The sequence below is a fragment of the Haliotis rufescens genome, unplaced genomic scaffold, assembly GCF_023055435.1.
Source record: "Haliotis rufescens isolate VD_foot unplaced genomic scaffold, xgHalRufe1.0.p SCAF_29, whole genome shotgun sequence".
In the NCBI taxonomy this organism is placed as follows: domain Eukaryota; kingdom Metazoa; phylum Mollusca; class Gastropoda; order Lepetellida; family Haliotidae; genus Haliotis; species Haliotis rufescens.
This window is the reverse complement of record NW_025963990.1, coordinates 599,850-620,273: the sequence shown is the minus strand read 5'-3', so window position 1 is coordinate 620,273 and position 20,424 is coordinate 599,850. Positions and strand designations below refer to the sequence as shown.

The window sequence follows — 20,424 nt, the reverse complement described above, 5'->3', positions numbered from 1 at the left end:
CCTTGTCACATGATCACCACTAAGAGCAGAAACTCCAGCATTACAACATCTACACTGGAATGGACACAAACCCTGGAGCGGAGTACCCCTTTAATAGCTCATTGAAGAAACAAGCATACCTGCACAACAGGAGAGACTAGACCCCCTACAACAAGTCTGACATAGCATTCTTCATCTCTTTAAAGTAATATCTCTATAAGAAATGATGGACACAAGACCCTAGAGCTGGAGGGAGAGAAATAGCTTGTGCTTGAGACAACAGGATCTTACTGACCAGCAAAGTGTAACACTCTCTGTCTTGTGTTACAGAGTCTCTGGGACAATATCTTCAGATGCAAAATGCTGTACAAGATGTCTACATGGTTTTCAAGAAGAATTTTCTAATATTTGATCAGGAGCAAGTCTTTGATCCAAGTGATTTTGATGTCTTAAACAGCAAAAAGGTGCTGACAAAAGGTCAAATGTATTATTGACCACAAAAAGGGCCTTAGCTTAAATGTTTAAACAAAAATCAGGTTAAAGGTTAAAGGTTAAAGGTTAAAGGAAGCTTCCGTTGTAGGGAACACAGCTTTTCACATTTGTTTTAATTCTAATTTTGTCATCCAAAAAACTATTTAGACAGACGAAAAATAGGACGAAAAATAGGACGAAAAATAGGACGAAAAACCTAATCTACATGATCAGTGCACACACAAGACTGTAAGAGAATTTTAACATATGCCTTGGATAAGAGCCTTCATACTAACAATCATGTAGATCCGCTTCATGTCAAAGATTTGTTCAAGTAAATCAAAGTAAACATTCAACATTCTCCATCCATCACTACACACAACAAGGGGACTTGATAAACATCCACATTCAACGTTCAATTGATGACGATGAGAAACAAAGTCTCCAAATATAAAAAACTAGATTTAGGAAAACATGAAATTCTCTCCTCCCTACAACAACACTGGCAATTTGTGAAGCTGAGCACTCAGTGTTAAAGCAGGTGATCCACCCGAGTGAACCCCTTCTTACTGTCATACGAAGCTCTGGTGTGGACACTCAGTGTTAAAGCAGGTGATCCACCCGAGTGAACCCCTTCTTACTGTCATACGAAGCTCTGGTGTGGACACTCAGTGTTAAAGCAGGTGATCCACCTGCGTGAACCCCTTCTTACTGTCATACGAAGCTCTGGTGTGGACACTGAGTAACAGGCACGCATAATCTCTACCAACACAATATGCTGCATAAACCATTGTTCATGTTGCTCAGGTCAGTGATAACAATATTATTTAGGAAACTATTTCTGTCATGAAATGATTCAAGGTCATGTGTGTCATGATTAGAGCCAATCAAAAATTACAAATTCATGAACATTGCATCTATGGTAGTTTTAGAATTGAAAGGGTCACTAGGCTCAAGCCTTCAGAATTGGCTGGCTTTTTCAAGGTGTTTCATGTTGAGCAGTGGGCAGGCTGACTGTCCTAAACATGACACAGCATGTCCACTCCTCCTACAGTGTCACGTCCTCTCAGTTGCCTCAGCCAGCCAATCAGCTCCAAGCAGCTGATGAGCTCATGGGGGCAGTGTCACGTCCTCTCAGTTGCTTCAGCCAGCCAATCAGCTCCAAGCAGCTGATGAGCCCATGGGGGCAGTGTCACGTCTTCTCAGTTGCTTCAGCCAGCCAATCAGCTCCAAGCAGCTGATGAGCTCATGGGGGCAGTGTCACGTCCTCTCAGTTGCTTCAGCCAGCCAATCAGCTCCAAGCAGCTGATGAGCCCATGGGGGCAGTGTCACGTCCTCTCAGTTGCTTCAGCCAGCCAATCAACTCAGCTGATGAGCCCATGGGGGCAGTGTCACATCCTCTCAGTTGCTTCAGCCAGCCAATCAGCTCCAAGCAGCTGATGAGCCCACGGGGGCAGTGTCACGTCCTCTCAGTTGCCTCAGCCAGCCAATCAGCTCCAAGCAGCTGATGAGCCCATGGGGGCAGTGTCACATCCTCTCAGTTGCCTCAGCCAGCCAAACAGCTCCAAGCAGCTGATGAGCCCATGGGGGCAGTGTCACGTCCTCTCAGTTACTTCAGCCAGCAAATCAACTCCAAGCAGCTGATGAGCCCATGGGGGCAGTGTCACGTCCTCTCAGTTGCTTCAGCCAGCCAATCAGCTCCAAGCAGCTGATGAGCCCATGGGGGCAGTGTCACGTCCTCTCAGATGCCTCAGCCAGCCAAACAGCTCCAAGCAGCTGATGAGCTCATGGGGGCAGTGTCACGTCCTCTCAGTTGCCTCAGCCAGCCAATCAGCTCCAAGCAGCTGATGAGCCCATGGGGGCAGTGTCAGCACAGAAGCCAGAGCCTAGTGCTCCTTTAATGAATTTATGCTACTTAAGCATTTAATCATTGTACAAACAAAAGCAAATATGAAAACATAAAACATAACTGAGTTTCTAATCCAAATATTATAGGTTTGTTTTAAAACAGTTTTAGAAGCTCAGTCGTAACAGTTGCTATTTTCTTTTCCTGACATGCTCATAACACACATTGTGGCCATATATGTTGCGTGGTGATTCTTATATTCATGTGCAAAGATGACCTTAAAATATAAATATTTCAACATGCATATTTCTTTGCATTAACTAGAAATTGGGATTAAATTGGAATAATTTCAAAGTTTGACAACAACTGGCTGTACAGTTTAATTACAAACATAACGAGTCAGTAGCAAGGCTATTAACAGTTAAGTAACATGCAAGAAACATCTTTAATACCTAGGAACTGATGTCATCAACAAGTGGAGAAATGAAAGACCAGTTTAACAGCGTAAGTAGGACATGGGGAATTATCACAGAAACAGGAAATAGACAATGCTGAATGCAACATCATGATATGTCTGTGAGCCATCAACAGCTGACTTAACATGAGCGTTTCATCGGCTGTACAACCCAAATGTCTTCGGTTACCAACAGAGAACTGTATCAAACCTTGGTTCTAACCAGAAAAGGTTCCGGTTGGAACAAAGGCAACTATCTCCAGGGTTTGTTTGGCCTATTTGTTTCAATATGGCGCCACTCTTCCCAATCTTCTCTCATCATGGTTTGGGTTAATTATATCACGTCGATACCCACCAATGTCAGGAGCCACAAACAATCAACCATGTTTGACCTTGAAAAATCAAAAGGGCCATCTTGTGGATGTTGGTTAAGAACACTGCTCTGGTTAATACCACAGCTAGCAACACTCCAGTCGTAACTAGTGGACAGGACAGTAGGGTCAATGAAACACAGAGATGCCCAAGACGGACACGTGTTGTGCAATAGATAGGAAGTCAGAGGAGGAGGTAAGATCATGGCAATTGTCACCAACAGGATGCCACCTAAAGCAGTTTTCTCTTGAAGTCAAATCCTAATTAAACTACTAGGCTATTCAAAGGCTAGTTGTCAGCTGTGTTGTCTCAGGATTTCAAACTTCCATAGAACCTTACAATTTGACTTTTTCAGTGAGCCATTAGTACCTGTATTCTACCTCGTCCAATGGATTCCAATACTCTACTACTACAACACTGTGACATGCATGTCCTGATATCTTGACATTTGGACTGCTAATACAATGTTCTTCAGAAACATTTCCCAACAATATTTCGTTCACTGAATAAAGTTCTTAGGGGAATAATTTAGATACATTCTGTCTTGACAAAGTAGAGTTAATTAATGCCTTTATTTACTGTAAAGGCAATGTTTCGGTATTGTTCTTATACCGTTGTCATTGCAAACATCGCCTTTACAGTTAATAAAGAAGTTATCCATATGTTATCTCTACTTTGTCATCCGTCAACTTCAAAGTTATACCTATCAAACAGTTCATATTCTGTCTTGATGGAATTTCCCAAACAATCATTTCATAGAATTCTGTTCACCGATAATTTCATAAAATAATTATCAAATTATTTGGAACTAAGAAATATCTGGACTGAAATAATACCATTTGCTGAAACACACAAGCAGGAAAATATACCTTTTATGAATATGATATAGTTAATGTTTCTACATAACAATATTATGTCAAATCATATCTCATTGTTGCAGGTTTACCTGTCAACTTGTCAAACTGCTGAAATGTCATTTACCCACCACGCCCACTGATTCTCTGTTGAGGTAAACCACTTGTTGTTGAATACGTTGATGAGTCATCTCAAGTTGCGGAAACAATTGAGAACAGAGAGTAGTCCAGTGTTGAGCAGTGTCTGCGAGGTGCAGCTTGAAGAAACAATCACAGCAGGGGTAGAGAAGAGGGCGGGGCACCCTTGAGGAGAAGGCGGGGCCACTAGGCGGAGAGTCCAGTGGAGGATGGGCGTGTCCAGAGTCAATCAGCTGCACGTTTTCACCATTGGAAAATTGAAGACCTGTTCATATCAATGTGGCTCATGCTTGTCACTGATACATTGGCTGACAAACATGAACTTAAATGGCAGGATCTGTCACCATAGCTGCCAATTTTCCCAGTTTAGTATTTTCCAACAATCTTCTTTAACTGACAACAAAGCCAGACGATATGAATCGACTACAATACAATACAGCCATGTGATTCCGAAACTCAGTTCATAATTTTAAAGTTTGTTTCTATCTCGACTTAAGCAACTTTCAATAATACCGTGGAGTGTCTCAATTGAACAAATGCAACCCTATAAATATGATGATATACCAGTCGATAAACATGAAGCATTTATAGCTGACGGTGTAAGGCTAAATAATGACCCTCTCTTTATCAGTGTCTATGAAAATTGAAACCTTGTGATATTTTTATGTAGATTGGCATATTCTTAACAGGAATTAAGGACAAAAGTTGCAAATTCGTAACAAAAACATTAAAAAAATGGGACAGTTGGCAGCTATTTGTCACGAATCAAACCTGAAAGTCCACGACGAGCCATGACAAACTTGAAACAGCAAAGGGTTGAAACTGTGGGTATTTCACAGCAAGCCTATTTCCACAGCTTGTTCACAACGCCGGTGTCACACATACATAGGCTACACACCCTTTTACATCACGTCCCAACCCATACTGACGAGGCATGTCAAAGAACGACACGGCTCAACCTGACAACAACGACAGCTTGTTCCTTCACAAGTCCTCCGGAGGCCATTGCTACCTAAGCAGTTGAACACAGCGTGACATGGGCATTGTGGTTCAGACAGAGGTTGTCCTCCCGAGGGTGTCACCAAGATGAACAGCCATGCCCAGTCACGGATCCAGCAGTGGGTGGGCGTGTCTGTCCCTGACGGTGGCTCACCCATCCTCTTCTTCTGGGTAGGGGATATCTGGCTCAGCATCGACTGGTGGGGTTCCGTCTCTGGATGTGCTGCTTTGCTCGGGGGGTGGGGAGCTGCAATAGAGGTCGGAGATCAGTGGTTAATAAATGAACTTGATACTGACCAGTTGAACCTAGAAGGGTCTTGAACTAAAATTTGTATTACAAAATAATCACAATAACTTTTAAACAATAAATAAAAAAATATTATGACAAAGAGATAAGTGAATTTTATTTATGAATTATGTTTTTCAAAACACAATAACTGAGGTCTCTTCCAACATTTTCTAATAAATTCATATCAGGAGACGCCACACTGTTTTACGCCACACTGCCTTGTACCACGACACAATCTTAGCACTAGGACTATCACAACTCCCATACTCTAACACAGACTTACGACCACCATGGTGTTATGACTGCAATCTTAGCACTAAGACTATCACAACTCCCATACTCTAACACAGACTTACGACCACCATGGTGTTATGACTGCAATCTTAGCACTAAGACTATCACAACTCCCATACTCTAACACAGACTTACGACCACCATGGTGTTATGACTGCAATCTTAGCACTAAGACTACCACAACTCCCATACTCTAACACAGACTTACGACCACCATGGTGTTATGACTGCAATCTTAGCACTAAGACTATCACAACTCCCATACTCTAACACAGACTTACGACCACCATGGTGTTATGACTGAAATCTTAGCACTAAGACTATCCCAACTCCCATACTTACGACCACCATGGTGTTATGACTGCAATCTTAGCACTAAGACTATCACAACTCCCATACTCTAACACAGACTTACGACCACCATGGTGTTATGACTGCAATCTTAGCACTAAGACTATCACAACTCCCATACTCTAACACAGACTTACGACCACCATGGTGTTATGACTGCAATCTTAGCACTAGGACTATCACAACTCCCATACTCTAACACAGACTTACGACCACCATGGTGTTATGACTGCAATCTTAGCACTAGGACTATCACAACTCCCATACTCTAACACAGATTTACGACCACCATGGTGTTATGACTGCCTTGTGGAAGAGGTCCAAGGCTGGAGCAGATACCCCAGTGGTTGATGACATGAAGACTCAAAATGAATACCCAAATAACAATTGCATGTCAAGCCAATCAGAAGCCCATTCAACAAAGTGATTTCAGCACTAAGGTGATCATAACTCCCGTCATTTAACATAAACTTGCCATAGATGTATCTTAAGTGATCTTAACGCTAAGGTGATCACAACTCCCACAGACTTAGTGACATTACTAAGGTCGCTGTATGACGATTGTAAGAAACTGATTCCTATTGTCACTGCCTCTTATGGGAGGTGAAATGGGGTTTAATGTCACATCAAAGATTATTGCACTTATGTTAAAATGTGCATGCACGTGTGTGTGTGTGTGTGTGTGTGTGTGTGTGTGTGTGTGTGTGTGTGTGTGTGTCTGCTTGTAATAGTCTGGACTAATGCTGATTTCATAGTGCTAGCCCACTGAGATACCATGCTACAGTTTAACAATATTACCCCAATCAGACACACAATACTGACTCCAAGCTGACCAGTCCTTGTCCCTTAATGCCAAGCGCAAGGCAGGGTAACAACAAGTACTTTTAATCTTTTAATGTATTTTGGTATGACACAACCGGAGATCGAACCCACGACCTTCCGCTCTCCGGGCAGACGCTCTACCATGAGACCAGGGAGGCAGTCTCTGCCTCTTATGACAGAGATGGAAAGAGGCAACTTACACAAAGATGGGGAACAAAGCATATGGGCAAAGTTGATGTGACTAAGCAAAAGAATCCACTATAAGCAATATGACATTCAGCTGACGTATGTAGAGTAGATTGTATAAGCGAAGGTGGTGCAGACAACTAACGTCACACTTGTGAAAAAATACATGACACAGAGAACAGGAAACACAGCATCATGGGTTTAGCATACAGGCCCACATTCCACCAAGCGATCATAGTGCTACAACTGTCGTAAGCTGATGTTAAAGCATGGGAGTTACAATCATCTTAGTGCTAAGATTGGTTTGTGTAACCTATCCCAGGGCTACATTCAACATAGTCATCTCAGCACTACGACCGCACAGCAAACTGCGGCGCCTTTAACGACTGGGGCCTCAACACTAAGTAAGTATAGTGAGTGAGTGAACTGAGGCCCAAAGCTGACTTGAGCAGTTTTTTAGTCACATCATCATCATCATCATGATGGTGCATCAGCTTAACGTTGGAAGAAGGCCGAAAGTGACACAGGTCATGAACGGAAGCCCTTTAGTGAATGTAGGAATCAAGGATATGGTACTGACAACCCAAGGATCATAATCTGATTATCATGGGTAAATCTGGGATTACAACACACAAGCCAAATCATCGAGCTTGTCCTCCCATCCACTAAATCCACTCTGACGACCAGCATCGGTTGCTGGGGCCCTATTCTAACCCGGAATCTTTACAAGTTACTGGGGTACTGTTAGTAGAAGGAGAAGGAGATCACACAATTGGGATCCGATGACATGCATCAACCAAGTCAGCGAGTCTGACCACCCGATCCCGTTATTCGACTCTTACAACAAGCATAGATTGCTAAAGACCTATTCTCTACCCATATCTTCACGAGGATGTAATATTAGTAGAAGGCTACAGAGATCTACACTAGGAGAAAGGCATGAAACAAGCCAGGCTACATGTTGTATATGCAGGATGTACCTTCATCTCATTAGCATTGACACAATGGTTGGATCTCTGAAAGCACCAATCACAGCATGCCAGAATCACAAGACAACAAGCAGAAATCACATTCTAGAGTCAGTCACAGCATACAATTTAGTTCTAAACAAAATCAAATGCAGAGATGCCACCCAGAAATTGAAGAAATTCGGAGTACCTGGGACAACTGGGGTGTGAAACAAACTGTTACGCTTTGATGATTTCAACATCTTTTGTATTGCATTTATCACCCAAACCAAAGTTAAAACTGGTGATTATGTGTGATTATAACATGGTTGTATATGTGACAATGCAGTGAGATCAACAATCAGGCTAAATCACTGGTTGTTTTGTCTTACAAAATTTGTAATACATGTCACTTGGAGTATTGGCAGAATTTGGTCAAAAACATCCTAAAGAATCCATCGAAATCATAATGGATGGTATCTCTGGTAACGTGTCAAGGCTCACAAGTGCAGGTGAGACTGTTAATGTACAAGACTGTATCACTAACACAGGACACTCATTCAGTGGATCACAGCATCTCTGGTAACGTGTCTAGGCCCACAAGTGCAGGTGAGACTGTTAATGTACAAGACTGTATCACTAACACAGGACACTCATTCAGTGGATCACAGCATCTCTGGTAACGTGTCTAGGCTCACAAGTGCAGGTGAGACTGTTAATGTACAAGACTGTATCACTAACACAGGACACTCATTCAGTGTATCACAGCATCTCTGGTAACGTGTCTAGGCTCACAAGTGCAGGTGAGACTGTTAATGTACAAGACTGTATCACTAACACAGGACACTCATTCAGTGGATCACAGCATCTCTGGTAACGTGTCAAGGCTCACAAGTGCAGGTGAGACTGTTAAGAATCTAGAAGGTGCACTCCCTTAACTGAACAGACCACTACAAAGAACAAACAATCATTACAATTATTGTTCAAGGGTTCAAATGCTGATTGATGGATTTTCTAAAAAGGCCAAAACATACTATTCTACATTTCCTGACACAGGTTCTTAAGGACTTCAGTGTTGAATGTTTGGAATAGACCTGGAAGACAGGTCAATCATGTGTGAATTCTACGAGGCCTTGATGTCACTTTCTCCAAACACTGATTACAAAACGTATGTCTGAAGGCATTTATTTGTATTTTCATACCCTTCGTCCCAACCAACAGCTTGAGCAAGTAGGATTAAGAACTGGAGCCAAAAGGTTTAAGAGTTACCTGATTCCTCCGTCTAATTATGGCTTTAATTCGAACTTTCTTTTAATTTTATTTTGACCACTGACCCATGGTTTGAAGGAATAAAATCTGAAAGAAATGTCCGACTTGGTTATATTTCACACATCAAACAGAGAAAACTTACAACATACTGGTCCTAGCAAACATTCTTGGGTACATTATGTTGAAATGCTCAGGAAAGGTTTTAGCTGTGCAACAGACTACCATGTCTAAGACAATATTTATGACACAGTATGCACCGAAAATAAAGGCAGGAAATTACAGAGCACAATACAGTTCACAAAACCACATCAAACTGTGACGACGGTGAAATGCACACCCATCAATAGCAGGCATCAATGAATGACAGCTTGGCACACCAGTTACCTACCCTAATTGCATGCACAAGCTGCCATATATCTCTGTTAGCATGAAGTGAAGAAAACAGATACATTGTAGAACATGGTTAAATTCAAACAGGACTTTAGGTTCAGATTTCAATTGGTTATAAACCTTTTGACACCAGATTTCACATTTAAAGATGTCCCTACACAAGATCATATTACAATGTACAACAGTGCAAATCAATGTAACACATTACGGCAAGCAGTTGTGTCCTGTAGAACTTCAATCAGTTCAACTTATTTATGTTTGGCTCTGATCAAGTCGACATTCAGTTGCCATGAGAACCAATTGTGTTTATTTTGTTAGCCTGGGGTACTTCCTACTAAAGTAAGGTTCCAACTACCGTATTCGCCATAGTAAGCCCCTGACCAACTTCTACACCTATCTGTTAGTAAGCTTTACAAGCACCCCAAGAAGACCAAAAGTGACAGTGCCTATTTTCTGGTGTATATGACATGATACCCAACAGACAACAGCAGCTCAGAAGGGCTTTATAATTACAATGGGATTATTATTGACAAAGATTTAGTTTCATCAACATTTGAACTACTGCTCGATCTCAGTAACCTTTTGTGTTGTCTTACTAAGCACCCACCACCTTTGTCCATTTTCTAAGCACCACGGAGCTCATTACGGGGAATACATTAGGTTCCAAGGGTATGTTATGTCAGTAAAGGGTACACTCCATTCCCATGCCTGGCATGGGCTGACGTAAACAACCTACCTATCTGCTGCATCAGCGGACAACTGTCGACCCTCCTTCTCCGTCTTCCTCTGATAGTGAGACCTGAAACAAGGCACAGCAGCATGGTAGTAGTAGTAATAATAATAATAATAATAATAATAATAATAAGATCCTGGCATGCCAAGGGACACAACTTTTCACAGGACCTTAGACCACTGGGCCACCATACTGGAGGTGAAGACACACCTGTATCTCTGCTGGATGATCACGGACTGGTTGCGGCCCTTCTTCAGTCTCTCCGGTCCTTGTCGCTGCAGGCCAGCCGCAGGGTCTCGGTTCTTCTTGAGACGTTTCTGTGCGTAGTAACTCCGGAACTGATTCTGGATCAACACTGCTGCCTGGGTCATCTTCTTGAAGTATGCATACTGAAATATACAGAGTGAGTGAGTGAGTTGGGTTTAACGCTGCTTTGTGCACTATTTTAGTTGTATCACTGAAAGTAACATGGCAGAAAAAATCAAACCACGTAGGCGGTCTCCGGGCAGATGCTCTATCCTATAGACCACGTAGGCAGTCTCCGGGCAGATGCTCTATCCACTAGACCACTCAGGCAGTCTCCGGGCAGATGCTCTATCCACTAGACCACATAGGCAGTCTCCGGGCAGATGCTCGATCCACTAGACCACATAGGCAGTCTCCGGGCAGATGCTCGATCCACTAGACCACATAGGCAGTCTCCGGGCAGATGCTCGATCCACTAGACCATGTCATCAGTCCTTACCAACATGAGAGAGTGTCAGATAATTTTCTAACAATATACTCTGATACAGGAGTGATAACTAGAACTGACAAATTCACCGAAGGTTCACGGCAGAGCAATACTTTGTGCCAGGAGTCCGCCAGTACCTGTTTGTATCGCCGATAGTAGCTCTGGATCAAGATGGCGGCTTCTATCTCCTTCTGTCGCTGCTGCTGCAGTTGTTGTTTATCCCGATACAGCCGATACGCATTCTGGATCACTTTGGCAGCCTCGTACAGCTTTCTCTGTTCCTGATCTGAATAGAGAGAAGGATACTTATGAAGTGGTAGAAGAAGATTATTGTTAAATAATTCCAGCCTTATCAGTGCGATCTCTTGACAACCAAGTCTGAATGACTAAGTCAGTGGTTGATAATAGGATCATAATATATTCAGGGTACATCGTAACCACCCAATCATAATATGGAACTACTCTATCCTGGAATCTCTACAGAAAGACAAACAGTTTCAGTTTCATGTTGTTTAACACTGCACTCAGCAATATTCTGGACCAGACAATCCAGTGATTGACATGAACATCGATCCACGCCATTGGGATCGATGACATGCATCAACCAAGTCAGCGAGCCTGACCACCTGATCACGTTAGTCGCCTCTTACGACAAGCATAGTCGCCTTTCACAGCAAGCATGGGTTGCTGAAGACCTATTCTACCCCGGATCTTCACGGGTCAGAACGACAAACATGGGAGGCTGTGGACCTTCTCTGTCCTGGAATCTCCACAGGGGTTGGCAACAGTGTATAGGGAAGTGTGGACCCTACCTGAGAGTGTGAGTTGGGAAAAGTCCTTCTCCATGTACGTGGCTGGCGCGTTGAAGTACTCGGTGAAGTCAGCAGTGGTGGGGGGCGGGGAGTCCAGAGTGAAACTGTAGGAACTGTAGGGGCTGTAGGGGCTGGGCAGACAGGTAGAGTCCGGGCTCAGGGACGAGGCAGGGGTGCCCAGGTCTGTGTACCTGCAATACAAAAGTCGGGAATACAGTGATGGGAGTTTTAGGTTGCTTTGTCATCATTCAAGTCATATCCAGTCCATGTATCATGATGTATCTGGCCTACAAAAGTGTATACCTGTACTCATCAAAGGCCAGACTATCTGTCATGGGTGTTGAGATTCCAGAATCATCCCCGAAGGATGAGGTGGGAGGTGAGCCTTGAGACGGGGCCGAGCTGTAGGACTCACTCCGAGCTCGACTGCTCACTCCACACTCTTCCTCCTTGGCAGGAGACAGCTTGATACGCTCCGGCATGGCTGCGATGATCTGGTTGGCGAGGGTTACCATTTGGTTCTTGCCTTCATGATCCCCACCTGGAACAATTTGGTACAGAATTTGTATAACGCCACACTCAGCAATACTCCAGGTATATGTATTTGTGTGTTTTTAGCCAGAAGTTTTTACATTTGGAAACAAAGGCTTTAGCCTATACTCAACAACACCTACAAATATGAAAACAAATGATGTTTATCTTCTAATTATCACATCTCAAACTAGTTCAGCTAATACTGAGTGAGTTTAACACTGCTTTGACAGCATTTCAGTCATATCACAGCGTGTCAGCTTGATGTGGGAGGGAGCCCCAGGTGACAAAGGTCATAGATGTTGACCACGTCGGTGAAACCCAGGAGCATTGTTAAGGTGCTGACAAACCCAGAAACATAATAGGGCAAACCGGGATTCAAACCCACAACAGAGTTAAGCTTAAACAATACAGTCTTCCTTTAATGCGTAACATTTTTAGATTCAAAAGCAACTCATTAAAGCATGGTGTTTATGTGTGTGTTATGGTGTCTAACCTTCACCAGATGCTACAGCAGCGGCGGCGGCAGCAGCAGCAGCAGCAACAGCTGCCTTGTGTTCCGCCTCCTCGTCAGATGAGATCTTTTCTACATCAATGAAAGGGCTGTCACTCCGCACCGATGATACCTCATCTACAGAGGTACGGAGCTTGCATTATAGACATTACTCCTACAGACACTCAACACTGATTACACGACTAAAGAGCAGATCAAATTGCAAATTCAAACATGGCAAATGAAACATTCATCCACAAGAAATGTTAAGAATCAATGAGGTTGGTTGGTTGGTTTGTTGTTTAACGCTGCACTCAGCAATATTCCAGCGTTATGACGAGAGTCTGTAAATAATCGAGTCTGGACCAGACAATCCAGTGATTGACAACATGAGGAATCAATGAAGGACATGCAGAGAAACAGGCTGATGGGTCTCTTCCATGTACAACATGTTTCATCAGCTCTTGCTGAAATAATAGTAGATATATTTATACTATAACCATGACATGTATCATTGAAAATCACCAATACAAACTTCCAAGACCTTTTTGAGGCCTTGTTTAAGGTATTGTTGAAATGACACACAAATTCGATCATTATCAAGCTTTTAAATCCTGTTACCTCCATAAGATCCGGGTTAGAAATGGTCTTCAGCAACCAATGTTTGTGGACAGAAGCGACCGACAGAATCAGACTTGCTGACTTGGTTGATGCACGTCCTCATATCCCAACTGCATTGATTGAAGTTCATTATGTCAATCACTGGTGTGTCTGGTCCAATGATTACTTACAGACCACCGCCATATGGCTGGTATATTGCTGAGTGAGGCATTAAACAACAAACAGAAAAACAAAAACTGGCAAAATCATGATCCCTGGTTAATTTTCAAGCTGATCAATATCTGCAACATTGCAACACTGTCATACTCCTATTCAACTGACCTGTGTCCATCTGCATGAGGAGACCATCCGTCTCCTTCCCAGACTCCGTCGCTATGGTGTTGAGCAAAGACTCGGTCTGCATGAGAATATCTGGCGATGCCAGATCACGTTGAGCAACTGGTAGCAAGGCAGAGTCCGTCACTGCACTGATTGGATGATCACCAACCAATGACAGGTGTGGCTCAGAATTGGCCTCCCGAATTGGCTTCTGAAAAGCGTCATGTTGGGGCGAGGTCTGGTCGTTTGTTGCCCCACTCGGCAATATATCCACCGAATAGCGTTTGCTAAGTTGGCGATGACAGGTGCCAATGACTTGTTCACTGAGTCGCCGGACGAGCTTGGAATCCCCTGGGTAGGGAGGGGGAGGAGGTATGTCGATGTGAAGGTTTTCCTGTTTCTCATCACAAATGTTTTTGTGAGAACTGGGGAATATATGGCAAGGAGTTGGTGACAGGTCACACGCAGTGATAGAGTCCGAGGTTGTGAAAGAAGAAGTTGCGCCAGCAAATGATGCTGTGGATGTGCATGGGGGGAAAGGGGGCGGGGCTTGCAGACGAGCTTGCTCCAACTGCTCGATTTGATTGGCAAGGTTGTGATGTCCCTTGCTTCGGGCAACGGTGAGCGGGAGACGTCCATCCTTGTTACAGATGCTGAGTGGCCCCGTGTTGATATGATACAGCGTCAGTGAAGCATCAATATTTCCTCTTGCACATGCCCACATCTGAAACAGACCAGTGTGAAGGTAAGCAAGAAATTAAAGTGGTTTAGGTCCCGTTCCACAAAGCGATCTTAGCACTCAGGTGATCGTACCTCCCATACAGGCTTACGACAGTTGCAGAGCTAAGATTGTTGGTGGCAAAGCCATCATGTTAAAGTTTAAAGACTGTAGGATTCCTACACTGATAACAGAAGACAACTGAAACATTCCACCCTCCCGTCATTCATTTCAACAAACTACCAGTGAGTACAACTATATGGTCAGCCATGTATCAATACCATGATTACAACTTGCAAAGTACCATCAAACTTTAGCAGACAAGCTGAGGCCCAAAGCATTCAACACTGACATCAGGAACAAACTAGGCTATGTGAGATTGTCTTGCCAAACAACTCCCACATTTTGTAGCCTTCACAATCGTAGGTGCAATTGTATCTTTAGAACAGTGAGTGAGTGAGTATGGTTTAATGCCGCTTTTAGCAATATTTCAGCAATATCACGGCGGGGGACACCAGAAATGGGCTTCTAACATTGTACCCATGTGAGGAATCGAATCAGGGCCTTCGGGTTGACGAGCGAACACTCTAACCACGACCTATAACTAAATCAACATGAACTGGGAAAGTTTGTATTCTCATTCGGGAATGTTTACAGTTGCTGCCAACTTGGTGCCAAATATCGACCTGTGAGCAGGTCTAGATCAATGATCAAGAAAATGAAGCAGTAATCAGCTTCTTTGTTCATTGTGAGCAGGTCTAGATCAATTCCTGCCTATGATCAAGATAATGCTGCAGTAATTAGCTTCTCACCAATGGTGTACAGGCATGGTTGTCCACACTGTGAGCATCAACTTCATATTCTAAAACTAAATTAGAGATGTCAGATCTGTCAAAGAAAGAGAAAACAGTATTATCACTTTTCAATCAATCAATCAATCAATCAATCAATCAATCAATCCTTGTGGGGCCCTGGGTAAGAATAGGTCCCCAGCACATCATCATCATCAGCGGCAGCAGCAGCAGCAGCAACAGCAGCAAAGGCTCGTAAGAGGCTCCCCAACTTTCTTTGGGTGTTCAGGCTCAGTGACCTGGTTGATTGCATGTCGTTGTTCACCAAAGACATGGGTGTTGCTCATAATATCAACCACCAGTTTGTCTGGCCCAGACTAAATCAGTCGCAGGCAACAACGACATAGCTGGACATTGTTCACAGCAGCATCAAACATCACAGAACCAAGGACACATAAAACAGTAATGTTCTCACTATATCATGGCAGCCTGGGAATATTCGTGTATTGGCCCAGCTTACCAGAGGCCAGCAGCACAACCAACAACCCACAGCATCGGGTTATGATAGAACACAATCAGTCAGCTCACACGCTGTAACTACCTGACCCTCATTTAAGTCGTCTCTTACAACAAGGAAGGGTACGAGGCACCCATTATTTACGGAATTATGTTCTGGGGACTTTCAAAGAACCAATTCTAAATACATGTTTGTTATTTTCATTCAACTATTCAATCTCCCTGTTGGAAATTAAGCATGGAAGAAAAGGTGTCCCAGTCATAACTACTGCCAAGTTAAAGCTTTAAAGGGCAAGTTCACACGGAAATGAACCTAATTTTCTTGTACTTTTTCCACAATAAAAGTGTTAACCTAGAAGTGTCATAGACAAAAATATAAAAATATCACAATTAATCAACATATGTTTTGCATTAAAACGATTTATATTTTTCACATTTACCAAGTGTTCTATTTCCATAACAAAAACACCATGGCTTATGCCCCTTGCAATATGACGTCATTGGTGCCAATTGATAAACATTATGACATCATCATGCTTTGTTAGAGCCGCTTCACGTGGTGTAGGTACAAGTGTGTGATTCTAGCGTCTCAGATGCCAGCCAGCATAGTGTTATGCTGAGTCACCACTGCGCCGGAGTGTGTCGTAGGCCATGTTGTTTTACCGAAAACTTGTACTTGATATCTTTTGCGTTCAGAATAGACAGGGACCCAGTTGAATTGGCACCAATTACGTCATAATCTAAGGGAGATAACTCAGGCCTGTTTAGCTCGAAAAACGAAGGCATCATAACGACATATCATTTTCACACTATTGTGAGCTTCCTACTTTCACTGTGAAAAAAATGAGTGTATATTTTCAAACACAGATACTAACTAATTCTAAAATTGCGTTTTGTTTAGAAAAAGAAAGAAAGTAATTTTTGCGTGTACACTTCCCCTTTAAGGAGAAGAGCCAGGATTCAAACACTATGGAAGCAAACCTCAAGGACACCATGGCTCCCATTAATTTCCAACACTGATTCCTGTACTGGTGCTACCCACCTCCACCTAACAAGTGAGCTGATGAGTTTGGCGTAGCCAAGGGCCGCCGCAAGATGAAGTAAAGTCAGTCCGCCATGGCCAGCCTTGGGGTAAGTCTCCAGTTTCTGCCAGGGTCGACCAGCCAGGTGCTCCACATACTGCACAAGACGACACTCGGTGTTCTCATGGTCAACATTCAGGGCATGCTGGAATAGTGCACAACAAACAAAGTCACAACACTCGTCTCACTCCGGGACAGATTCTCGTTTCAAACTTGTATCTACATTTATTCTGATACTGTTAAATAGCTGTGTGAAGAAAGGATTGAACTTGTTCCCATCTTAAAGGGAGCCAAGGCTCGAGACAATGGTCAGTCCCAGCAAACTCGATTAAGTTCAGGGTAAACTGTTGTAGGGCTGGGATGATACACAACTGTGTGATCAAATACATACCATGATACTTTGCTCACGATCCGATATATACCACAATACCTTGCTCACGATCCGATACATACCACGATACTTTGCTCTCGATCCGACACATACCACGATACTTTGCTCACGATCCGATATATACCACAATACCTTCCTCACGATGCGATACATACCACGATACTTTGCTCACGATCCGATACATACGATACTTTGCTCACGATCCAATACATACCATGATACTTTGCTCACGATCCGATACATACCACGATACTTTGCTCATGATCCAATACATACCATGATTTTTTGCTCACGATCTGATACATACCATGATACTTTGCTCACGATCCGATACATACCACGATACTTTGCTCACGATCCGATACATACCACGATACTTGCATGCACTCTCATCTATCATGCTTAAGCCATCTCTTTCAAAGAGTGGAAGGCCAAATACCTGGCACACTGATGATTTACAGTTGGCAGTGTCATAGACAGGGTTTGTCAAGGAAAGCTCACCTGGTTGTCAAGAAAAGCTCACCTGTTTCTCAAGGAAAGTTCACCTGTTTCTCAAGGAAAGCTCACCTGCTTGTCAAGAAAAGCTCACCTGTTTCTCAAGGAAAGCTCACCTGTTTCTCAAGAAAAGCTCACCTGCTTGTCAAGAAAAGCTCACCTGTTTCTCAAGGAAAGCTCACCTGTTTGTCAAGGAAAGCTCACCTGTTTCTCAAGAAAAGCTCACCTGTTTCTCAAAGGAAAGCTCACCTGGTTGTCAAGGAAAGCTCACCTGTTTCTCAAGGAAAGCTCACCTGTTTCTCAAGAAAAGCTCACCTGCTTGTCAAGGAAAGCTCACCTGTTTCTCAAGAAAAGCTCACCTGCTTGTCAAGGAAAGCTCACCTGTTTGTCAAGGAAAGCTCACCTGCTTGTCAAGGAAAGTTGTGTTCTTGTCAGCTGGCATGAGCCTCTTCTCCAGTTGTTCCAACCTCTCCACCAGCAGCAGTTTCATCTCCGTCGCTGAAACAAAAACATAGCAAACATTTACACACCTCTACACATGTACCGAGATTGTGAGGCAATTCGCGATGTTGCAGCAGTATCATAATGGCACACAAACAGCGAGTGGGTTGGGTTTAATGCCACTTTCTAGTTACTGGTATTCAGTTACTTCAAAGATGCCAGGGGGCGCTGGGGTAGCCTAGTGGTTAAAGTGTTGCTCGTCACACTAAGACCCAGGTTTGATTCCCCACATGAAGCCCATTTCTGGTGTCCCCCGAAGGACTATTGCTGGAAGTGGTGTCAAACCCAACTCACTCACTCACTCACTCACTCAAAGGCCAAAGTGAGGCAGGTCACAGACACAAGGCATTAGTGGAACACCATGAGCACAGGCAGAATAATTTGGCTGAATCTAGGACTGGAACCTTGAATCAGCTGAGGGGACACAACTCTGCAAACTGAGTGAGTTAGTTGGAGTTTACACCACAACTGGCACTATTCCAGCAATATAAGGGCGATATCAGCAATGGGTTGGACACATTGTACCAAGCTGGGGAACAGACCTTGGGCTTCTGATTACTGAGCAAACGCTTTAAAGCAGCCCTTTATTGCCACATTGCAAACTGAACTGTGACACCTTCGACAAATGAACCACCCGTGTTCCAAAATCAGTGTTCAAAACAAAAGGGGGGCCTCTGGTACTTGAATCTTTTGACTTCTAATATGAGGAAAATCAAAAGTCCCCTTGACTGTCAAGCTTAATTTCCAACACTGCAAAATAAACCGAGGTACAACTACTCACAATCCATTGAGAACCATTCGTTGTGAGCTGACTGCGTGCTGTGCTTCTCCCGAGCCTTGTACTCGAACACCTCACTGTTGGAGATGACAAACCCATCATTGGCCACCTGCAGCGTTACCAGGCCGGCGTCATGTGCTGCAAGACATCAGCATCATATGACATCAACGTTCCACGCAATCAGGGTATATTAACATGCTAACAACCAATTCACTGAGTCTGTCCACCTGCAGCGTCACCAGGCCGGCGTCATGTGCTGCAAGACATCAGCATCATATGACATCAACGTTCCATGCAATTAGGGTATATTAACACGCAAACAACCAATTCACTGAGTCTGTCCACCTGCAGCGTCACCAGGCCGGCGTCATGTGCTGCAAGACATCAGCATCATATGACATCAACGTTCCACGCAATCAGGGTATATTAACATTCAATCAACCAATTCACTGAGTCTGTCCACCTGCAGTGTCATCAGGCCGGCGTCATGTGCTGCAAGACATTAGCATCATATGACATCAACGTTCCATGCAATTAGGGTATATTAACACGCAATCAACCAATTCACTGAGTCTGGCCACCTTTGATCCAAGCTGCCTCTTACGACCAGCATAGTGTGTGTGTGTGTGTGTGTGTGTGTGTGTGTGTGTGTGTGTGTGTGTGTGTGTGTGTGTGTGTTGTTTAACACCACACTCAGCAATATTCCAGCTGTATGACTGCGGCCTGTAAACAATCAAGTCTGGGCCCACAATCCACTGATTGATATCATCATCAACAATCCATGCCATTGTGGTACAAGTCTGACCATCCAAGTCGCCACTAACCCGGAATCCCCCTTTAGAAGTGTGAGATACTGACCTGGAGTGAAGCACCGGAGAACCCCTGCCTGTACAAGTGTAGCAGGCACCGTCTTACTGTTGAACACAACAGAGTAGGACGTGGACGTGGAGAACCATGGGCCTGTCACCAGGATCTTTGTGCCACCCTTCCAACATACAACAACACTCAATAACATCTCATCAGTCACTGCCAACACTATCACAGGCATGTCAACCCTAATCATGCTGATTATGGATTATTGATGATAAATAATTTAACAACATTTTGGAGGTACAGTCAAATATGTTTATAACGAACACGGTTATAAGGAACTAAAATCAGTGGCCCCTTTGAGTTTGTTATAACCCTCGTTTACTGTACACCTCACAGCTACCTCAATGTACTTGCTCTCAAATCATAAACTAGAACAC

At 43.5% G+C, this 20,424-nt stretch overlaps 1 protein-coding gene across 1 annotated transcript in view; it reads right to left on the bottom strand.

The window, feature by feature from the left end:
• Positions 1-2,455: 2,455 nt before the first annotated feature.
• The window catches only part of LOC125384199 (calmodulin-binding transcription activator 2-like), a 30,313-nt gene continuing 12,344 nt past the window's right edge, over positions 2,456-20,424 (bottom strand). The window contains exons 8-20 of the mRNA XM_048402713.1: positions 20,033-20,159; positions 19,178-19,312; positions 18,299-18,393; positions 16,970-17,154; positions 15,433-15,508; positions 13,906-14,626; positions 12,967-13,101; positions 12,243-12,480; positions 11,940-12,130; positions 11,265-11,413; positions 10,605-10,783; positions 10,398-10,460; positions 2,456-5,360 (exon numbers count right to left, since the gene is read on the bottom strand). Of these exons, the coding sequence (XP_048258670.1) occupies positions 5,264-5,360; positions 10,398-10,460; positions 10,605-10,783; positions 11,265-11,413; positions 11,940-12,130; positions 12,243-12,480; positions 12,967-13,101; positions 13,906-14,626; positions 15,433-15,508; positions 16,970-17,154; positions 18,299-18,393; positions 19,178-19,312; positions 20,033-20,159 (2,391 nt within the window). The 3' untranslated portion in view covers positions 2,456-5,263. The remainder of the gene's footprint in view (positions 5,361-10,397; positions 10,461-10,604; positions 10,784-11,264; positions 11,414-11,939; positions 12,131-12,242; positions 12,481-12,966; positions 13,102-13,905; positions 14,627-15,432; positions 15,509-16,969; positions 17,155-18,298; positions 18,394-19,177; positions 19,313-20,032; positions 20,160-20,424) is intronic.